Source organism: Ahaetulla prasina, chromosome 7 (genome assembly GCF_028640845.1).
Source record: "Ahaetulla prasina isolate Xishuangbanna chromosome 7, ASM2864084v1, whole genome shotgun sequence".
NCBI lineage: Eukaryota > Metazoa > Chordata > Lepidosauria > Squamata > Colubridae > Ahaetulla > Ahaetulla prasina.
The window spans coordinates 79,049,255-79,072,410 of record NC_080545.1 but is presented as its reverse complement, the minus strand read 5'-3'; the positions used below and the strand labels follow the sequence as shown (position 1 = coordinate 79,072,410).

At 40.2% G+C, this 23,156-nt stretch overlaps 1 protein-coding gene across 1 annotated transcript in view; it reads right to left on the bottom strand.

Annotated features, from left to right (window-relative positions):
- Window positions 1-23,156, bottom strand: part of DGKI (diacylglycerol kinase iota) — a 265,587-nt gene that overhangs the window by 22,858 nt on the left and 219,573 nt on the right. Inside the window, exon 30 of the mRNA XM_058190874.1 lies at window positions 980-1,017. Within this exon, the coding sequence (XP_058046857.1) occupies window positions 980-1,017 (38 nt within the window). The remainder of the gene's footprint in view (window positions 1-979; window positions 1,018-23,156) is intronic.

The following is a 23,156-nucleotide window of genomic DNA, read 5'->3' as shown; positions in this document are numbered from 1 at the left end:
GTGTAACAGCCGGTTCACTGAGCGTGCGCTTCGCGCACTCATGCTCGCTTCGTTCGCACATGCACCAAACATGCATTCCGCACACGCACAGTGCGTTTGAAAACAGCTCTAAAACTTACCTTCTACTGCAGCCCCAGTGAGTAAAACAGCTGAGGTGCGGCAATCAACTCTGCCACGCCTATCAGCTGGGCTTCAAGCAAAGAAAATATAGGTCTGTATAGCACAGGGGCAGGTGGGCGGGCCCAGCTGATCATCGGAGCAAACTGGTTCGCTCTCGACTGATCATCGGACCTATCGGTTCGTCCGAACTAGTTCAAACCGGCTGAATCCCACCCCTGGGCACAAGGTTAAGTCAATTTTATAAAAATACAGCCTGTAATTCCGAGCTGCCCTCATAATGGGAGAAAAAAATAGGTAGAAGAAAATGCTTCATTCTTCTTCAAGCCAAAAAATCCTAAAATTATTCTTCCTCCATGACAGAGGAAACCAAAGCAGAGCAAAGGAAGAGAACAAAGAGGGGCATACTTTGCTTACTATCACTATTCTAAAGCCCACCAGTGGTCACTGTCTAAAAAGACCCAAGGAATCAATGTTTCTGAAGCTATATCCCAAAATTGGATGAGATCCAGGAACAGGATGCTGAATTTCTATTGGGTGAGGGCAGGGTGGATGAGAGAAGTGAAGGGCTGCCAGCAGACAGCACAAGGGGAGCCTTCCCACCAAATGTTCCCATAAGGATTTTAGAATTGCAACAAAAGCAAAATACCGCACTTGCTATGGTTTCTAATAACCTGGAGCAAAGTCCAAAATCAATCAACTATGAGACCCAAAATGTACAATATTGTGCATTCAAAGAGAACTGGAATTGATTCCAATGTCGGGCAAAATAGTGACATGGAGGTATCCTGAATGTCACCCTACGGTGCATAAAAACAAATTGTTAGTAACTCACCACATGCTATGAAAGAGATATACTTACTCTTAGAAAATCGCCAGCTATTACTGACTGTAAAAGTGCTGCAAAGACATAAGGAGATATTATTAACAATCATATTTATTGCTGACAAAAAGAGGCATTTATTTCTCTTGATTATGTTAACTGAATATATTCTGGAGGCTGATATCCTAGAGACATGATCTTCCAAGGATTTTTAACAGTGGATTTTGAGGCTTATATTAGTTTGTGTTTAAATTAATTGATCTTCTTTGATGTCAATTCATCAAGGACTCTTTGTAAGACAATACAGGTAGTCCTCAACTTATGACCACAACTGAGCCCAAAATTTCAGTTGTTAAGTGAGATATTTGTTGTGAGTTTTGCCCCATTTTACGACCTTTCTTGTCACAGTTGACAAGTGAATCACTGCAATTGATAAATTAGCAACATGGTTGCTTGACTTTGCTTGTCAGAAGATTGCAAAAGATGATGACCTTGGAACACAGGAACCATCATAAATATGAACCAGTTGCCAAGAATCTGAATTTTAATCACATGATCCTGATGATGCTGCAAAGGTCGTAAGTGTGAAAAATGGTCATAAGTCACATTTTTTCAGAGCCGTTGTAACTGTAAACAGTCACTAAGTGAGCTGTTGTGAGTCGAGGATTACCTGCATGCTTCTGAACATAAACATTCCAGTTTCTCAATTAATTCAATAAGCAGATTATAAACCTCGTAGTCTGGGAATTCAAACAAAGTAAATTCACTCAAAATGCACAAAGAAAAATTTGGCTGCAATTCTTTGTTACTTCTTCCTAGCAGACAATGTCAAATAGATTAAAATTGTGCCAAAGTCTACCCTTCAATTTAACAAAATTTTCTTCTAGATTTTGTTTTGTTTCCTAACCTCAATGTCAGAGAGAATTATCCAATCTTTTTTATTCTTTTCTGTTTTATTTTTCTAGTGTCTTTTTTGCCAAAACTGCTATTGTGTACTTTTGTTTCATTTTCCCTATTATTCTGCAGGCTTCCCAACTGCCTTGCTAAAAAAAAAAAATAATGAACATCCCTCATGATGTCCTTCTTTATGATCAAATGAAGGTTGAAATGTTGGAGGAATAAGTGATTCGCTTATACACTGTTGTAGGAAGTTAGCAGTGCCCACCCACTCCTAGAATAATGAAATATTCTAGGAAATATTAAAAAGGCAGAATATTTTCCCTAAAAGAGAAATAGAAATCTTAAAACAGAAACTCAGCCCCAGCTCCCTGCCCCCAGCAGATATTTTGGTTATTTACAAGAGAAAAGGCTGGGCCAGCTTATCTACAACACAAAAGACATGGCCCTCAGGACATGATAGGATTAGCCCTCACTCAAGATCCAAACCAGGACAAAGCCATTAAACCATAATAGGAATTGCCCAAAGCCCCTTCATTACTTCATCACCCAGCAAGATTCAACCAGGCCTGGGACACAGACAGCCTACAAATTTAGCTAAATCCCCTGCCCCCTGGGAGTCTGACAGCCAGTAGGATACATTTGTTGTACAGGAACGAGGCAGGGCCCAAGAGAATGTATAAATATATCCCTCTCTCCACTCCATGTGCTCTTTTTTGTCCAGGACCCAAAAACCCCATGTGTTCCTGTTCACTTGTCTTTCTCCCCACTTGGAACTGAACCCAGATGGACATTTCTTCCAACACTATTAACTACTTCATCAAATAATAATAGTATATGAACTCCATAGCCCACCATTTGATTTGATTTGATTTGATTACCTAACAGTTCTAAAGTCAAACAGAAGGCCATGAAAATGGTATGAATATGTCTGACCCTGTTGTGGCCTGCCAGCAGATTCAGAGAGTGAGGAGGTTGGGGAGGAACATGGGCCAGTCCTGAAGTATGGGGAAGGCTCTGATGAGGGCTCTGCGTCAGAGGCAGAGATAGGGCCAGGACCATATGCCAGCTATCAGCTGCCTTTGGAGTCAGACATCAGTGAGGCAGATGAACAGCTGGAGTTGTTCCTAGTGCATGTGCAGAGTTGCCAGATGAAGGGAAGAGTGAAAGATCAAGGGTCGACTTGGGAGTAAGGCCACAGGTGGACAATGAATGGCCCCTCCCATAGGAAATAAAAGAGGGGCTTTTGCAGGAAACAATTTGTTCGGTTGGTCGGTTGGTTCAGGAGTGTGAAGATCTATCCGTGAATCTCAGAGAGTTTGTGCCAAGTCTTATTTACATGGCAGCTTTCCAAGCTAAATAAGGTCTGTAGTCATAAATTCACCTTTGAAAGACTGTTTGCCAGGCCTTTGCTGAAGGCGAATGAGAGGAATTCACTGTTTGTTTAATAAAAGGGGTTTTGTCGGGACCAGGAATCTGCTCATGCTTTTTGGGGAAACCTAGGTCAGAAGAGAATTGCTCCGATAATACCAAAAAGCTAGAACCTCAAGAATGCAATTCTTTCAGTCAGACTTGGAGTGCTCGGATCACATTAACTTGGACAACTGGTTACTAATGGTGCAAAGCGGATTTTACATGCACACATATAATTGGAGCGTGCAATTTGAGAAGCATGAACCAAAGGAAACCTGAAATTGTTGAAGAAGAAATGAAGCATACTAAATTGAACGTTTAGGAGAATTTAAATAAATGGGACATTGTAAAGCAATTATTCAGGGCATGACACCATGTAAGGGAATGAGGTGATGAGGATTCTGAAAAATGGTGTATCTAAATAACTGATCAGTTCTAATCCAATAAACAAAGACTCATATTTATTAGACATAATGAATGTCTATCAATGCTATACTAGTATATGTATTTAGTACATATGTAACAATAGGAGACTTTCAGGAATTTTATGGCAAATTTCTAATTTTCTGCAACATTAAAACAAAAGGACCAAATACTACCAGTGGATGACTGAAATGCACAAGTTAGAGAAATGGAGGAACTTGGAATTCCAAGAAATTTTGGTATGAGCAAACACTACAATGAGAAGATACTCTTTATTGTTAATAGTTGTTTAAAGCAGCATAAATGTGTGGATATCACTAGATGGACGACGCCAGAATAAAACTTAATAGGAAACAGATGATGGAGAAATAAATTCCAGTCAGCCAGGATGGTTCCAGGTGCAGATTGTAGAACAGATCATTCATTATTGGCATCAAATGATTTGGTTAAACTTGTAAAATTAATAAGAAAAACTATGGCACAAAGATTTGATTTGGAGGATGTACAGCCAGGATATAAGATCATTAAAAAAACCAATTCAGTATATAAGAAATTATAGATACAGATAAAAGACAACAATAAAAACTGAAGTGAGGTATGGTGGGGGAATCCCTAAAGTTCAAGAAGAAAATGATCCAAGAAGATTTCAGAGGAAACTATCATGATAGCTAAAGAAAGATGTAAAGAAAAAGCCGTGAGCAAGAAAGATGTATGTCAACTGAATGCAAAACCTACAACAAGGAGAAAAAATTAGGCAAGGAACTATATCTCAGCCAAGAATATGAATATGTAGAGGGCAATAGTGCAAAATGGGAAATAAATATCCCAGGAAAATTTACAGCTACGATAGGAATCTGCAGGAGTAATCATGGAAAACATCTAATAGAAATCAAAGTTTTAAAAGAAAATACACGTCAATACTAAAAAAAGAAAAAAAGGGGAGAGGGTTTGAATAACAGCAATGGGAGTGTCTGCAATGGGAGTCAAGGGAGTGTCTTGCCCATTTATGTATCATGAAGACGATGAAAGAAAAAGGAAGAGGGCTATATTATTCTATTGCAATTGCCATCTTGACTATTCTCTCTCTCTCTCACAAACACACACACACAAACACACACACACCTGACAATCGTTCTCAAAACTCTTGACCGCTCAGGCCTTTCCCACGGACACAGTTCACTTTACAAAACCATAAAATGTGTCCTTACATGGCATTATTTCAAACAGACTGGACCAACCATTTTGAAATGTCAGCAATAAGCGAAGCTTAAATGAAAGCCAACAGGAATGACTTGGCTGTTTTTCAATTTTAGACCAAATGGGTTCCAAGTGCTCTCTGATTCCCCATCTTTACTGGGAGTTGAAAGTCCATCCATCTTAAAGTTGACAAGGTTGGGGAACACTGAACTGTGGGGCCCTTGGGCCCTCTCTAAGCTTAGTTGTTTTCTTGCAGATGTTTCATTACCCAACTAGGTAACATCATCAATACTAGAACACCGTTCCAACCAAACTCATCAGTGGTGGGATTCAGTTTTTTTTTTTACTACTGGTTCTGTGGGTGTAGTTTGGTAGGCATGGCATGACTTGGTGAGTGTGGCTTGGTGAGCATGGCAGCGGAAGGATACTGTAAAATTTCCATTCCCTCCCCACTGCAGGGGAAAGTTACTGCAAAATCTCCATTCCCGCCCCACTCCAGGGGAAGGTTACTGCAAAATCCCCATTTCCTTCTGATCAGCTGGGACTCAGGAGGCAGAGAATAGTTGGGGGCGGGGCCAGTCAAAGGTGGTATTTACCGTTTCTCCAAACTACTCAAAATTTTCGCTACTGGTTCTCCAGAACTGGTCAGAACCTGCTGAAACCCACCTCTGAAACTCATCAAGGACACTACAATTCAACCTTGACAACAAATATCCTCTTCTATTGGTAACATTCATGTAGAAGAAGCGATTTAAAGGCTGATAATTGCTTGAGAGAATCAAGGAAAGCGAAGGCTCTCCCTGCCTATGGCTATTACTCTTACCACTGTTCCCTGACTGTACTAAGGTATGCAATGCTGCCTGTTTAAATTTTTAAAGGTTGGCATGTTATGTGTTATTACTGGATTCTCTGCTCATTCTTGGTCTCAGCTACTTTGGCTAAGCTGATTGGTTATTTTTGAGGTCATTTATGTTATTATTGCAGTCTACACATACTCTTGGTTACTAGCCACTAGCCACACTACTAGAAATTCAGCTTCTTTGCCTATTATTTCCATTTTTACTATGTATTTAATATTTTAATTTTATTTATCATTATTTTCATTTTTTTTTTGTTCTGGCCATGTCCCTGCTCAGGGTGACAAATCTTGACCAGGTAAGATTATCTCTATGGCTAAAGATCAGAACAGTTAAAGCAATGGTATTTCTAGCAGTAATAGACCATTGTGAAAGTTGGACATGGGAAGAATGGGAACAAGAAAAATGCTTTCATGCTGAAAAAGCAATCAATTAATCATGGACCAAATAAATCCTGAATGTGAGTTTTAAGATTAAAAACTCACATTATGTAGACATGTGATATAAGACTATACATGCCAGGATTAAAGGAAGTACAAAAAGGAAATGACCATAGATATGGGCGATGGATAAGATCATACAAATTACGTAGCTGTCTTTGGCTCTACAATTTATTGCTAAGGACAAGGCAAAATATAATGCATTTGCCTATGAAACAAGACTGAATTGAGGCCATCTATTACTTAGTAGCCAGAAAGATATGATTTTATGGTACTTTTAGGAGAAAATATCATCTTTCAAAATCTGCTGAGATGTGGCTAAAGTTTCACATCCGCCTATTCCATAGACATTTAATAACATAGGTAAAGAAAAGCTTTTCCTGTTCCCCCCACCACAAAAAGTAATATATCGTACTTAATACCTGAGATTTTCAAGCTATTTTATTATATCTGTGTCGGGGTAGGGGTGGAAAATAGAAAGAAATTTCAGCAGAAACAATAGCCAATCACTCTTTTGAATCAGCAGCTTTATGAATGGCCAGGCCAACTGATTTCAGGCATACTAGAGCAAAATCACTGAGACTTTGAGCAGTGAAAAATTTAATAATAACACCTATAACTGCTTGGGGTGTTCTCTTCTTTAATATGTAAGCTGCAAGAGCTGAATTGGATGGACTCAATTACAGCAGTGAGGAATTCAATACTGAGAGTTTTCAAGGGTTGGGTTGGAGTTAGAGGTAGATCATCCTGAAAAAAAGGTCTTTTTGTGTATCATTAAGAATCAACACCAACTTGATGGCACATCATCCATCCATCCATATTAGTAACTGAATAAGGAAACTGAATAAGAACTCAACCATCCACAATTCCAGAATATCTCTTGCACAAATTTTCTAAAACTTTGTGGATAGAGGACAAAATCTACTAATTTAGGGAGGTGCTCCAAATGAAACTAATCTGTCTTCATTCCCAACTTTCCAAATGCATCAAGTTAATTGTACCATAAGCTTTCAAGCTTTTCCAACGGGAATTAGGTTGCATTATGAATTGCCATTGTTCCTTAGATCTCACAGTATTGGAAGAAAAGGATGGTTTTCTCCAATGACCAATTATGGTATGGCTTCCCCGTTCAACGGATGACATTCCTATTTAGTGGAAGAATATAGTAAGCAGGTAAGAAAACTTTTTAAAAAAATAAAAATAAAAATAATTGCAAATCTTCTACTGATAATATCTCCATACCCAGAAAATTTTTAGCAGATTCATAGATGTAGGTATCTCATCTCATTCCATCTCAACTCATGTCATCAACAAACGAAATAGTTAGACTTGCATAATTAGAGGGATATAAAAGAAGTTCTGCTTTGTTCCTAAATAAAAAAAGTTGACTCAACTGGAGTCTGAAGAATGAATAATCGCTAACAAAAATTGGCAGAGAATTTTTACAGTGCTAGGCTAGCACCTCCATGGAAAGAATTCCACAAGGACCTAATTATTGCTCCAGAAATAGCACTACAAATACTTTAAAATCACTGCAAAATCAAGTAACAGGGAAAAGAGGAAAAAAGCCCAAAGAAACCAGCAAATGTGCTTATTTAAGGGGGCTTTAAACATTCTGGATATAGACCAAGATGAGGGTTTTCTTGTATCAGACTTCTGATTAAGAGTTCGTTGACATTTCTCTATCTGATCTTTTGTTTGCGCAGCCTGTAAAACATCTAACTGAGAAGAAAAAGAGATTTGATAAGGTAGATTTGTGCCAATATATGCAGGGATTTTGAAAAGCAGCCATTTTAACTGAGAGACAGATATGTTTAGATTTTTAACAGCTAAAAACACTGCAACTGCACACTAGTCTATAGTAAATAAGAACATGTTTTCTTGTACATTAGATTCTATATATACTTCCACCATCTTCTCCCTTACAACCCCATCCTCTAATTATAGAAACAAGTTCAGAACTCTCCATCAAGTAAAATGGCTATTTAAAAGTCTATATGCACATACAGATGAAAACCAAAACATCTGTTGCCCAGAACAAACCTTAGGGACATTTCACCTACATTTTTAAGAATAGAACAGAACAGAACAGAACAGAACAGAACAGGAACAGAATAGAATAGAATTATTTATTGGCCAAGTGTGATTGAACACACAAGGAATTTGTCTTTGGTGTATATGTTCTTAGTGCACATAAAAGAAAAAAATACATTCATCAAGAATCGTAAGATACAACACTTAGTGATAGTCATTGGTAACTAATAAGCAATCAAATCATACTAGGAAACAAATATAAACTATATAAATCATAAAGATAAAAACAACATGGTTATAGTCATAAGTGGGAGGAGATAGGTAATAGGAAGGATGAGAAGAAGAACAGAAATACAGTCTTAGTAAATAATTTGAGTGTGTTGTGGAGAATTAGTTGTTTAGCAGAGTGATGGCATTCGGGGAAAAACTGTTCCTGTGTCTAGTTGTTCTGGTGTGCAGTGCCTTATAGCGTCATTTTGAAGATAGAAGTTGAAACTATTTATGTCCAAGATGTAAGGGGTCTGTAGATATTTTCACAGCCCTCTTTTTGACTCGTGCAGTATACAGGTCCTGAATGGAAGGCAGGTTGGTAGCAATTGTTTTTTTCTGTAGTTCTAATTATCCATTGAAGTCTGCGTCTGTCTTCTTTGGTTGCAGAACCAAACCAGACAGTTATTTTAAAAACTTTGCATCGCTAGGTATTTTAAAGTGTAAAGAGACACAAAATCAGTATTAGGAACATAATGCCAGCCTTGCTAGTCCAAGCCAAATGTGACCACGAAATTGAAAAGTTGGTCAGTAGGCTAATCACCTACTTTCATCTCAGAAGCTGGCATTAAGTTACATTTCTTGTGCTTCTCAAAGTGATAAACCAGTTGTAGTAGATAACTACTGGATTTGTCTAATCGCATTTGAAATATGCTTATGTTTGCAAATCACACAACTCTCCTTGTCCACCAGAAGTCTTTCATCAGTGCAAAGGGCAGAAAAGAACTCAGATCAGGTTTTGCACCTTTTGGCACCCTCCAAAATCATACTGCCAAATGTTGGCAGTTTTCTCTATTTTTTTAAAGAACATGGTAAAATAGGTCTATTGGCTTCTTCTGAGCTTAGCATAGGTCCTCCATCTGCTTAAAATATTCGCCTTGTCATCCCAGTGATACATAGCCCTGCTCTATTAGCCAAAAAACATGGGCAACCCCATTCCGGAGTATTTTCTTAAGAAAAAAAAAGATAATTGGCATCAACCTCTATCACTCAGTTATAGGTGTTGGGTCCAGTACATTTCAGCCCTTTGTGGTGGGAGTTATAATCCAACCTCCTTTTCAACCTCACCTTTATGCCCCAAATATAAGAACTTCAAAAAATTTGATCAGCAATAGATAATTTTGGCTGACATAACAGAAATTGCTAAGGATAAAGTATGAAATAATGATAGCAAAAGTAATGGCACTTAGACTTATATACCACTTCATTGTGCTTTACAGCCCTCTCTAAGCAGTTTACAGAGCCAGTATATTGCCCCCAACAATCTGAATCCTCATTTTACTGACCTTGGAAGGATGGAAAGCTGAGTCAACCTTGAGCTGGCAGGAATCGTACAGCCAAACTGCTGTCAGTCGGCAGTCAACAGAATTAGCCTGCATTACTGCATCTTAATCACTGTGCCACTACGGATGAAGTAGAAACAAAAATTCCTGGCAGTAGGAAGTCTCCTATGATCCAATTGCAGGGACTGAACTGGATGTACATTGTGGCTTACTCCTAATCTGTCATGGAACTTCATCACACAATCTATCCCCTGTTTTTGTTTTAAGTACTGTTCATGCATGCAACTTTTCTGCAGATAGTTAATGTCACTTCTTCATAGTTGGAGCAAAGCCATTTATAGAACTTTTGAGGACACGCGGGAGGTGTGCACCTCTCTTGAAAAGGCCATTGCAAGGTGTCAAAGCTGGTAGAGAGGTCCTTAAGGTGCAGCTCAGGTTTAAGGGGGATCAAAGGTGTTCTTCCAAACATTGGATGAACCTGTAGCCAGTGGTGGGTTGCTACTGGTTCTCCCAGTTTGGGCAAACCAATAGCGGTGGCAGCGGGAGGCTCCGCCCACCCACCTGGACATCATCAAATATGCTCTGCGCATGTGCAGAAGCTTCGAGTGAAGTGAGCATGCGCGAGTGAGCGAACCAGTAGCAAAGGTAAGTGAAAACTACCCCTGTCTGTAGCCCATAATCTGCTGTCTGATTTTTTTTATAGTAGCTGACTGGGAAGTGGTTATGCAGTCAACAGAAAGGCTAATTAGTTATAAGCCATCAAGTCAATGTTAGCTCATAGAGATATATAAATGCATTTTCTCCAGGGTGATGTAGCCTGGAAAAAAGATTATCCCTTGCTGATCTAACCGAACCCATCCACCTTACTGCTATTAGTTCTTTTTTGTCATTGTTGTTGTTATCTTATCTTCTATTCTTCCAAGCATTATAGATTTCTCAAGACATTTAACTCTTCTCATAGTGTATCCAAAATATTGTTTGAGTCTGGTCATTTGTGCCTGGAGTAAATTCTGAATTTATTTGTTCTATGATCCATTTGTTTTCTTGGTTACCTATGGTACTCACAAGAGATTTCTCCAACACTCTGCAGTTCAAAAATGTCAATACCCTTTAACAGAAAAACAGAGTTGGAAGAGACGTTGGAGATCTTCTAGACCAGGGGTCTGCAACCTTAAACACTCAAAGAGCCATTTGGACCCGTTTCCCACAGAAAAGAAAACACCGGGAGCCACAAAACCCTCCCTGTTTCTTGACTATTTTTTGAGCAGCCACAAAACTAAATTAAATTGAATTAAATCTTCTGTTTTCTTCTGAAACTTTTCTTTTCTTGGATTTATCCATGGTTGGCCTACCGGGGGCTGAAAAACTCAATAAATCACATGCCAGCAGGTGTCGTACATTGGCAGTTGTGGTGCATATTTTGAGTGACAGGAAACCACAGCAGAGAGGTGAGGGAGCCACATGAGGCTCCAGAGCTGCAGGTTGCTGATTCCTGTTCTAGATTAACTCCCCGCTCAGGCAGGAAACCCTATATCATTTCAGACAAAGGTTGTACAATCTCTTCTTAAAAACATCCAATGTTGGGAGCATTCACAGCTTCTGGAGGCAAGTTGTTCTACTGATCAGGAAATCTCTTCTTAGTTCTAGGTTGCTTCTCTCTTTGATTAGTTTCTATCCATTGCTTCTTGTCCTGCCCTCAGGTGCTTTGGAGAATAGTTTGACTCCCTCTTCTTTGTGGCAATCCCTGAGATATTGGAAGACCACTATCATGTCATCCCTAGTTTTCTTTTCATTAAACTAGACACACCCAATTCCAGCAACTGTTCTTGTTTTAGCCTCCAGTTCCCTAATCACCTTTGTTGCTCTTCTCTGCACTCTTTCTATTCTGCTTCTTCAAATTGCAGCAGAACAGCTATCCAAGTATGAAATCTGAACCTTGGGTTGCCCCAAATATCATGCTGACTATACCCAGTAAAACTTTAGCTATTATTTTCCAAGTTTCTGCCATAAATTGATGGACATCTGTTTGTGGTGGTCATCTTTTATTTACAGTAACCCTCTTTTACCTGTACACGCCTTGTTCGATGCAAAGGACATAAGCAGTTTTATTTTGGCTAAGCTCTGGCTAGGGAAAGAAATTGGCTGATGCTCCCAATGTGCAATTATGGATAAAAAGACAGATTTTAAAAATGCATTTATTCAGAGATATGAGAAATGTTGCCGCTGCACAATACCAAACATGAATTATGCACATGTTTTATCATGCCATAAAGTATCCTCGGGCCTTGAAGATGTCCCAAAGCATTATTCCATTTGACAAACACTGAAGTAAAGTAATTGTTTCCTAGATTTTTTTTCTTGGATCAGCATTCACAGTTAGAAATAGAAATGCTTTATTGCTCTTTGATAAGGTAAAGTGGATTTGCTCTTGATGAACCTTCTCTGCATCCCCATCTCAAGATTGACAGAAATGCAAATCTAAGTCTTCTTTCTACACAGCTAGCTGGTGAAAACTCTCCACTGGCAATGCTTTTTTTCTGAAATGGCAAGAATATCAATAGATTTCCATTTTCTTATTGGGAAGTTCCAGAATACAAAAGAAGCAACGTGTGTTTTATACATCTTCAAATCTTTTTTTTTTCCTTTTTGCCTTGAATGGCCTCCTATCAAGACATTAGAAAACTGTCCTTATGAACAAACAGACTTTCTCTTGTATAACTGTAACGAAAGTTGGGCACAAATAATGCATTTTGTTTACTATGAATTATAAAGAAGTGAATTCAAAAGATGTGCATTATTAACCAATGCATTCTAGGGTTTCGAAGATGGTTTTAACATGGCTTATTTGCTGAATGGAAGCGCTTTTCTATACATTTGCCATTATATTATTACATCAATTTATTACCCGGCATTTAATTGGAAGCAATGAACTCTATCCAAGTGTCTTTATGAGGAAGGCTCTCTTAATATGGAAAAAAACACCACTTTTTAAAATCTTAATAACTACTGCTTGTTTTGGATGCAGTTGTTGTTCCAGGAAGGCCTATAAATATTTCATCTAAGGTGGAATAGAAATTTCCTCTATCTGCATTTTAATTAAAAAAAAATATCATTTTGACCTTCTCAGTTTTACAAGCAAAATGGAATGCAAAGTCTCGCAATGAAGTCTTAACCAGACCTGACCAGTCCAAGGGATGATAACCAGGTGCTGTCCCAAACATTTATTACCATACACTACATTATTGATCTTTTTTTCCAGGTTTTCCCAGACGGCAATTGCTTTAACATTCCAAGAGTCCTCACGTTAGTTTGTATGCTAGCTTAAATCATTGTTTGCTTCCTCTGCAGTGTTCTAAGTGTCAGCTTTTCTAAAAGAAAGAGAGAGATGGGTAAATCATTCCTTCAATTTAAAAATGAGGGGAAAGAAGCACAGATGTATAGATAAATAGATATATTGTTAGTTCTCATAACTCCTGCTGCTGGTCCTTGTACTTCAGATCCTAGATCTTGAGGAAGTCAGTGGAATAGAAAAAGTGGGGAAACCGCAAAAAGGAAAACTTGATCAGTATAGATTTATACCATACTACATGTTCTAAATTCCCAGCATGTTTAATCACGATTAGAACATAGAACACAAAATAATATAGTTTGGATGGGACTTCAGAGGTCTTCTAATCCAATTCCCTGCTTCAGCAGGAGACCATATGTCATTTCAGATAAATGTTTGTCCAGTCTCTTTTTGAAAGCCTTCCGTGATAAGAGTATCCACAAATTCTGAAGGCAAGCTATTCCATTGGTTAATTGGTCTCACTGTTAGGAAATTTCTTCTTAGTTCTAAGTTGCTTCTCTCCTTGGTTAGTTTCCAGCCATTGTTTCTTGTCTTGCCTTTTGGTGCTTTGGAAAATAGTTTGACCCCTTCATCTTGATAGGAGCCTCTCAAATATTGGAACATTATGGTGTTCCGTGGTGGCTCAGGCTGTAAGATAGCCTGTTATTAAAACACAGCTGCCTGCAATTACTGCAGGCTCGAGTCCCACCAGGCCCAAGGTTGACTCAGCCTTCCATCCTTTATAAGGTAGGTAAAATGAGGACCCAGATTGTTGGGGGAGCCAATAAGTTGACTTTGTAAATATACAAATAGAATGAGACTATTGCCTTACACACTGTAAGCTGCCCTGAGTCTTCGGAGAAGGGCGGGATATAAATGTAAATTAAAAAAAACATTGTTATTATGTCATTCCTTGTCCTTCTTTTCATTAGATTAGACATATCTGTATCCATTTCTTTAGTTGGATTAATTGAGATTGATTATGAGCGAACAAGTTGATGTCAGCTCTTAATGATCACACAGATAGATTTTCTTCATTACCTAGTTCTTTAGGTCTTCCAACAGTGCATCTGTAATTCAGTGCATCCATCTTGCTTCTAGTTGTCTTCTTCTTTCCCAAAATTATGGACTCCTCCAGAGAGCTAGGTCATCACATAATATGTTCAAAGTAGGATAATTCCTACTTGGGGACCGATTTATGACCTATTGGAGGACCTGCCTGGAAACATCTGTGGACACCACTGACGGAGGGAGAATTACTACCGTTTTCATGTTATGGATTTTAGGACTAAGCTTCGAGCAGAACAGTAGTTCTTTCGTCATCATAGACTCTATCTGCCCATTTTTCCAATCTTTTCCATCTTTATGCCAGCCACCATCTGAAGAGTTGTCGGATGATGGGTATCCATATGAACCTGATATAATATTCTGCCACCCTGGACGGTACTACCTCTCGTCGGCCTCTATCTCCTATTTATGTACTTTATGTACTTATTTATTTATTTATGTGATATTCAGCCTTGGAACTCTTGCGCCTGCAAGGTGCCCCCGCCTCGCAGGAATGGCCCGCTTCTTTACCTAGGGCCGGCCTCAATGACGGGTCTTGGGACCCACAGAGGTGGCATGCGAAGAGAAAGAGCCTTTGGGGTTTTTTAGATAGGGCGTTTTTAAGGGGTGGGAGGGTTAGGGTGGGTGTTGGGGGTAGCCCGTCGGGTGGGGAGCCAGTCCTTGCGTGTGCTCATGGCAGTCATTTAATGGGTTTGGTGGTTAGGGGGGGGATTGTGTTCCTTTTGGTGAGGGTGGTTCCATTTGTACGGTAAGTGGGAGGGGCAGATATGGCGGAAGGGGGGGATCGTATCGTTTTGGGGGGGCGCACGCTCAATGTTTGCAGGTGATCGCGCGCCCCGATCCCTCTTCCTTCTCCTGTTTCCCGGATGGTCAAGACCCTCAGAGCCTGGGCCTTCGGCTTATGTTGTGCAATGCCCGGTCCGTGGTCAATAAGGCCCCCCTAATACATGATCTCATTTAGGGGGGTGCCGCGGATCTTATAGGCGTTACGGAAATCTGGTTGGGCACTGAAGGGGGTGTGCCCCTTGTGGAAATGTGCCCACCGGGTTTCCGTGCACTCCATCAGCCAAGGGCTCAGGGTAGGGGTGGGGGGGTGGCGGTGGTTATTAGAGAGAGTCTAGAGCCGAGGGAGACCACTGTATCTCAGATTGCCGGGTGTGAATTCCTCTTTGTGAGGTGGGGTCATAGGTGTCAGATGGGCTTGTTTGTCGCGTACCTGGCTCCTTGCTACGTGACAGCTGCCCTGCCCGAGCTCCTGGAGGTGCTGGCTGGGGTGGCAGTGGAGACACCCAGACTTATAGTCATGGGGGACTTCAACTTGCCATCTTCCGGCACATCATCGACAGCAGCTCGGGAGTTCATGGCTTCCATGATGGCCTTGGACCTGACCCAAGTAGTCGATGGCCCTACTCACACTGGGGGTGGCACGCTGGACTTGATTTTTATCTCTGGTCTGTGGTTGAAGGATCTGGACTTGAGGGATGTAGTCACTGAACCTTTGTCATGATCAGATCACTCTCTCCTTCGCCTAGACTTTCTGACCACTACTCACTGCCGCAGGGAGACGGAACCAATACGTTGATTCCGTCCCAGGCGCCTGATGGACCCGGAGAGGTTCCAGACGGAGCTTGGGCCATTTCCTGAGGGTCTGGCTCACGGCACGGCTGAGGAACTAGTCACGGCCTGGGAACGGGCCGCGGCTGGGGCTTTAGACTGGGTCGTGCCTTTGCGGCCTCTGACCTGGCGTAGATCCCAACCGGCTCCTTGGTTCTCCGAGGAGCTGAGGGGGATGAAACGCTGGAGAAGACGCCTAGAGAGTTCGTGGAGGTCCAGTCATTCGGAGGCTGATCGGGCACTAGTTAGGTCCTATAATAGGACCTACCTTGTGGCCCTGAGGGAAGCGAGACATTGCTACGTCTCATCCCTCATTGCATCGGCAGATAACCGCCCGGCCGCCCTGTTTCGGGTGACTCGTTCCCTCCTTCACCAGGGGGAGCGGGATGACCCGTTGCAGGGACGTGCTGAGGAGTTTAACAGGTATCTATACAATAAAATTGTTCAGCTTCGGGATGGTCTGGACCAAAATTGCGGGGACCCAGATGGGGCGTCTGAGGGCGGTCTTGTTGACATTGTTTGGGATGAGTTTGACCCTGTGGCTCCCGAGGACATGGACAGGTTGCTGGGTAGGTTGAATGCCACCACGTGTTTACTGGACCCGTGCCCCTCCTGGTTGGTACTGGCCACTCAGGAGGTGACACGAGGCTGGCTCCAGGCGATTACGAATGCTTCTTTGTTGGAGGGAGTCTTTCCAGCTGCCTTGAAAGAGGCAGTGGTGAGGCCCCTCCTCAAGAAGCCTTCCCTGGACCCGGCTGTTTTAGGTAATTATCGTCCAGTCTCCAACCTTCGCTTCGCGGCGAAGGTTGTAGAGAGTGTGGTGGCATGTCAGTATCCCCGGCACCTGGATGAAACTGTCTATCTAGACCCATTCCAGTCCGGTTTCCGGCCCGGATACAGCACTGAGACGGCTTTGGTCGCTTTGGTGGATGATCTCTGGAGGGCCAGGGATAGGGGTTGTTCCTCTGCCCTGGTCCTATTAGACCTCTCAGCGGCTTTTGATACCATCGACCATGGTATCCTGCTGCACCGGTTGGAGGGATTGGGAGTGGGAGGCACTGTTTATCGGTGGTTCTCCTCCTATCTCTCCAATCGGTTGCAGACGGTGTTGACAGGGGGGCAGAGGTCGGCCCCGAGGCGCCTCACTTGTGGGGTGCTGCAGGGGTTGATTCTCTCGCCTCTTCTGTTCAACATCTATCTGAAGCCGTTGGGTGAGATCATCAGTGGCTTCGGTGTGAGGTACCAGCTGTACGCTGATGACACTCAGCTGTACTTTTCCACACCGGGCCACCCCAACGAAGCTATCGAAGTGCTGTCCCGGTGTCTGGAAGCCGTACGGGTCTGGATGGGGAGAAACAGGCTCAAGCTCAATCCCTCCAAGACAGAGTGGCTGTGGATGCTGGCATCCCAGTACAGTCAGCTGAGTCTGCAGCTGACTGTTGGGGGCGAGTCATTGGCCCCGATGGAGAGGGTGCGCAACTTGGACGTCCTCCTGGATGAACGGCTGTCTTTTGAAGATCATTTGACGGCTGTCTCCAGGAGAGCTTTTTACCAGGTTCGCCTGGTTGCGCCCCTTTCTAGACCGGGATGCCCTATGCACGGTCACTCACGCCCTCGTGATGTCTCGTCTGGATTACTGCAATGCTCTCTACATGGGGCTCCCCTTGAAGGGCACCTGGAGGCTTCAGTTTGTTCAGAATGCAGCTGCGCGGGTGATAGAGGGAGCCCCTCGTGGCTCCCATGTGACACCTCTCCTGCGCAGACTGCACTGGCTACCTGTGGCCTTCCGGGTGCGCTTCAAGGTTTTGGTAACTATCTTTAAAGTGCTCCATGGCATAGGGCCGGGCTACTTACGGGACCGCCTGCTGCTATCGAATACCTCTCACCGACCCGTGCGCTCTCACAGAGAGGGACTTCTCAGGGTGCCATCAGCCAGGCAGTGCCGTTTGGCGACACCCAGGGGAAGGGCCTTCTCTGTGGGGGCTCCCACCCTCTGGAACGAACTCCCCCCAGGACTTCATCAACTTCCGGACCTCCGAACCTTCCGCCGCGAGCTTAAAACACATCTATTCATCTGCGCAGGACTGGACTAGATTTTAAATTAAATTGGTTTTAATGGGTTTTATTATATATACTGTTCTTTTTAATTATTTGGCTATGTGGAATAAGTTTTTTAATTGATATTTTATTTTGTATTTATATGTACCTTTTTATTTGTCTGTGAACCGCCCTGAGTCCCTAGGGAGATAGGGCGGTATATAAATGCTAAATAATAATAATAATAATAATAATAATAATAATAATAATAATAATAATAATAATAATAATAATAATAATAATAATAATAATAATAATAATAATTTGGGCTGGTCTAGTGAAAACCTAGGTTGAATTGTTTGAGAATCCATTTGTTTCTTTTCTTGGCCACCCATGATATTATCAGGAGTCTTCTTCAACATTAAATTTCAGATTCTAGATGCATTGTAAGCTTTGTCAAAATTTGTCTTTAAAGCCAACTAGAGCAGTGAGGGCTAACCTTTTCCAGACCGAGTGCCCAAAGCATGCAAGCGTGCACGAATGCACGTACATATGCCCAAACTCCCAAAATGCAATGCATGTGTCCCTCCTGCATGCACCCCCCTGCACATGTGCTCATGCCCCCAATATGCACTCCACACACATGTGCATGTGCCCCCCGCATATGCTCCACCGCCACACATGAGCAGCAGACATCCGAAGACCAGCTGGCCAGTGGGAGGCGCATGCATTTGCACGGTGCAGCTGAGCTGCGGTGATGGCTCATGTGCCCAAAAAGAGGGCACTGCGTGCCACTTCTGGCATGCGTGCCATAGGTTCACCATCACGGAACTAGGGGCTACCTAAAAATTACCTATGTGGTAAATAACAAGAAAATAAAATGATAGTAAGACCCAAATTAAATTTAAAATTATATTGTTTTATAATTGACACATTTAAAAATTGTTCTTAATGCTGTTAACTATTAATATTCATCATAATTAAATTGATAATAGAAGTGACAATTTGGGAGATGGCAATTTATAACCTGTGAATATAAGGCATTGTTTTTGACAGTAAATCAAATTGCATTTCTATTTTTTGAAGAAATACTGTTCTTCTAGTGCTGAAAAAATTAACATTTTTCTTTCTTCTTAAAGAAAAGTTTTTTATTTTTTAGAAATAAACCACATACAAATCATTTTTGAACAGGATATCAGTCAGATGCATAATTAAACATAATTCAAACTTCACCCCACATTTTATATCCAATATATTTCCTTCTCCCTCTTAAAATTTTTATTATTTGCACATATCTATCAAAAAATCTGTTCCATCCCCCTATCCTGGGGTCAATATTAAATCAAGTTTAATCCTCCTATTTTTACCCCCTTTTTGTCCTTCCCTCCTTCATTCCAAATATAACAAAAATTATCCTTAATTTCATCAAAACAATTATTATTTCATAATACAATACCCAAAAGAGACAAAAATAATAGACTAATAAAATCAAAATAAGATCTAAAAAAAAGAATTATGTCTTACATTTCATTTCAATTTCAAAGAGATCTAACATCACCAAAAAAGAAAAAATTTCCACATTGTCAATTCTCAATAAAAAACAAAATACAAAGGAGCAAACATTTCTTATTTCTCAAAAAATTCCAAACTTATATTCACATACTTCATTGGAAGTTTTATCACAAATTATTTCAATTTCATTACATATGCTTTAAAAATTCCATATTTCTTTGATTTAAATTCCTTAACACTCCTTTCCCTCTTTTCTCATTGCTTTTATAATCCTTTAAAAATCTTTAATACAGGTTTTAACTTTATTCTTAATCTCATATATTTTATATTCTTCAGTTTAATTACTACATGCTTCTCTTAGTTTCCCGAAAACATTATTAATAGTTGTTCTATAGTTATCTCTATAGTTGTTCTATAGTTATCAAAATTCTCTGCTTATTCTTTAATGTTTCTAAATCAGAGGTCAGCCATCTGGTTACAAGGTCTTTTCTTAAAGATGTCTTGCACTCGCACAGACATATCCATCTTTCATGAAACTGTCCTGAAATCACAGAGACAATTTCATCTTGTATTTCTTCCTCTGCCTCTAGATGTCACTCTTTAATCTATAGTTGCAGTTCACAAATAACAAAGTGTCCATTTTGTTTCAGTCTTACTTAGATGTCAATTCAGTCTCTTCTTATTCTTGGATATTTTGAATCTTAAAGGTCAGCTTTCTTGTTACAAAATCTTCTCTTTAAAATGTCCTGCAATCGCACTGACATATCCATCTTTCTTGAAACTGTCTTGAAATCACAGACAATTCCTTCTTGTATTTCCTCCTCTGCCTTTAGATGTCACTCTTTAGTTCACAGTCACAATCCACAAAGTAGCCATTTTTCTGTAGCATCAAACCACACCTTCTCTTTGTTTCATTTTGTTTCCTTTTTTCCAGATTTTGTCCCATTTTAATAATTTCTTTATATTCCTTTAAATTCAAATTTACAGAGAATAGAGGAACTTGAAATGTTCCATTAAAATCAATTTAGAGTTTTTTTTGACTCCTTTCTCTTTTTTTCTTTTCTTTTCCCTTTCATCTTACAATAGATATGCTTTAAATAGTCGATCAAAACTTCCAAAATTCTCAAACAATTATTTAATTGAAAAAACTTATTTTCCTTTATTTAGTTGGGGCTCTGGACTTCAATTCCAAGCCCTCTTTGTCAGAATTTGGGTATCTTTTTACTTATTTCCTTCCATTTTCACTTTCAATTAAATTTAGCTGATGTTTCAATATTTCTTTTAAGCTTGTGCCATAATTCCACAAAATGCCTCTTCGTGAGCTACTGTCAACTCATCCGGCTTCAGTATCCTATTCAATATTTGTGCTTTATCCTCCTGCCCATTCTTGTGGCCGTCCCGACTTTGGAGCAGCTGATGGTGGCTGCAGTTCCCCCTCGCTGGGTCGAGGAAAAAAAGCCGGAGCTACAGGGAATTTGCCACTTCCCTGTTTGCTCCAGCGGCTCCCTCATTCTTCACTGCCTCTGCAGGGCAGCTATGGTCCGAAACGGACCCCCATGTCAAGGGGGATTTTGGTGCTTACCCCAGAGCATTCGGGGTTTGTGACTGTTCCATTGTGACACTGATCACGCCTCAATATTTTTCTTTCTTCTTGTAGGGTTCTTCAATAAAAGCAGATGAAATAAAGAAGGGATAGAGCAAAACACTGGTTTATATTTTCAATTAGATGAACATTACCAAGGCAGAAAAAATCTAGAATGGGAAAATTAAAAATCCAATAATGGTTTAACTATGGAATGCAACACATGTCTTCTGAGAAATAAACTCTATTAAGTTAAATTGGATTTATTCCCAGTAAAATAAATACAGAGTTCCAATCCAAGTTTACCTTGTATAGTTATCTGTCATCTCAAATATGAAACCATTTCATTCAATGATATAGCTTATTAAAAATATATCTGATAATTTACATGAAAACAGAATACAAAAGAAACTGAAATAGACTTTATATTTTAAAATAATAAAAAAACTTTGCAGATCTTTTTTGCCTCTTTCTTGTCCTCTTTTCTTTGTGTACATGCTAATTTAACTCAATCTGGGGCTTTCCTATAACTTGGATCACAATGCTGTGAATTCCTAGCCTGCTAAGGATAATTAAGAATTTCAGAAGCTATATAGGATTTCTTCCACACATGGCATTTGAGTTGATCTGGCATTTGAGCCATGCCACCCTGTCCATATCAGGTTGTCCACATGAGATTGTCTTGAAAAGTCAAATCAATGTTCTTGTCTCAGATGGGGTGTAGCTTAAAACAGAAAATATATGCTTTTTTGCAATATGGGAGCTCCTTGGAGTGGATGGCTTGACATTGGAGAACTCTATCAGATTTCACAGGCAACCTGATCTTGATCCATCTAATCCATTTTACAATGTCTACATTTGAATTATAGAGCCAAAACCACTAAATTGGATTTTGACTCCTTGCATAAGATGCATGCACCAAAATCATGACTCAACTTTCTTTCAGTCTTTGATCTCAAACAAGCCCTTCCCTCCCGTGATTTGCATACACATGTAAGGGCTCATATTTAGCAACTAAGTCAGCCAGTGAGGGCTGTTTGGGAGCTGAGACAGACTGGAGCCAGGGCGTGTCTTAGTCTGCATCTTCTGAGTCTGTGCAGAGAAACTAGTCTGCTCTGCTGAAATGAAACTAACTGTTCTCTCCTGCCTTGTGTTTTGCTTGTAACTGATACTGTGTTGAAGAAGAATCTGTATTGCTATTGTACATTTATCTTCATGTATTATTATGTATATAAAGAAGTTAATGAATCCTGCTGCATCAATCTGCCTGTGTGCTTTCTGGATTTGATTTTTCTGCAAAAAACTCTGATACAACATACAACCATGGATGCAATTATTAAGAAAAACTGTGGTGGTCAAACTATGGGTTCACAGCATCGTCACCATTTTTAATGGGATTATATTTACAGGAAGAATAACCATCAGTTAGCTCTTCAGTCAAGATGCCTACAAAATGGATAGATGCATGGAAAATATAAGGGGAGAGTGTGTTTTTCTCATTTCCAAATGGACCATGAGTAATGTGATTTTAGTTATTCCAGGAGTTGACATAATTCAGTCATCAAGAAGAATACTGTCTGAATGATGAATTTGTTACTGGTTCACTAAATACAGTACAGGTTGGCTCATAGTTTTCCCAGTTCTTTCGAGCATCCCAAAGTTGAAAGAAGAGAAGACAATCCTAGCCAACTTCAAAATACATGGAAGGAATTAGGGAGTGGAAATATAGCTCTGTGCAAATGTCTTTGTCCAGCATTTCTCAAAGATGCCAAGCTGGTGAAGAGAATGATGTGAATTTGAAAGCAAAGAGAAGAATATAGAGCCTCATAAATTCTATCTATTTCTCTGTAAAAAAAAAAGTTATGTTGGTGAGAGAAAAACAAAGAAGCAAAAACAAATTTTAAAATAAATGTTTAGGATAAAATTGATACCATTTCAGACATCCATGCTTCACTGCACACTTTCTTGCTCATTCAGAATACATGTATCTTAATAACCAGATTCCAGCCTTTTCTTAATTTAAAGGCCTTATTAACCTTCTTGGTTCTAATAGTTTGCTCACTGCATTTCTGTCCCATCTTTCAACTAATGAAGTATTCAAGATGGATCACACAAAAACAAAATATAAATCTCTTTATCTAATTTGTAGTCAAAGATCAGAAAATTCTTTCAATCACAAAGTTATAATGGAAACATAAAAATGCACACACAGGAAAATTGCTTAAATATGGGACTTCCTCTCACCATTTGTTCAGGACAGACAG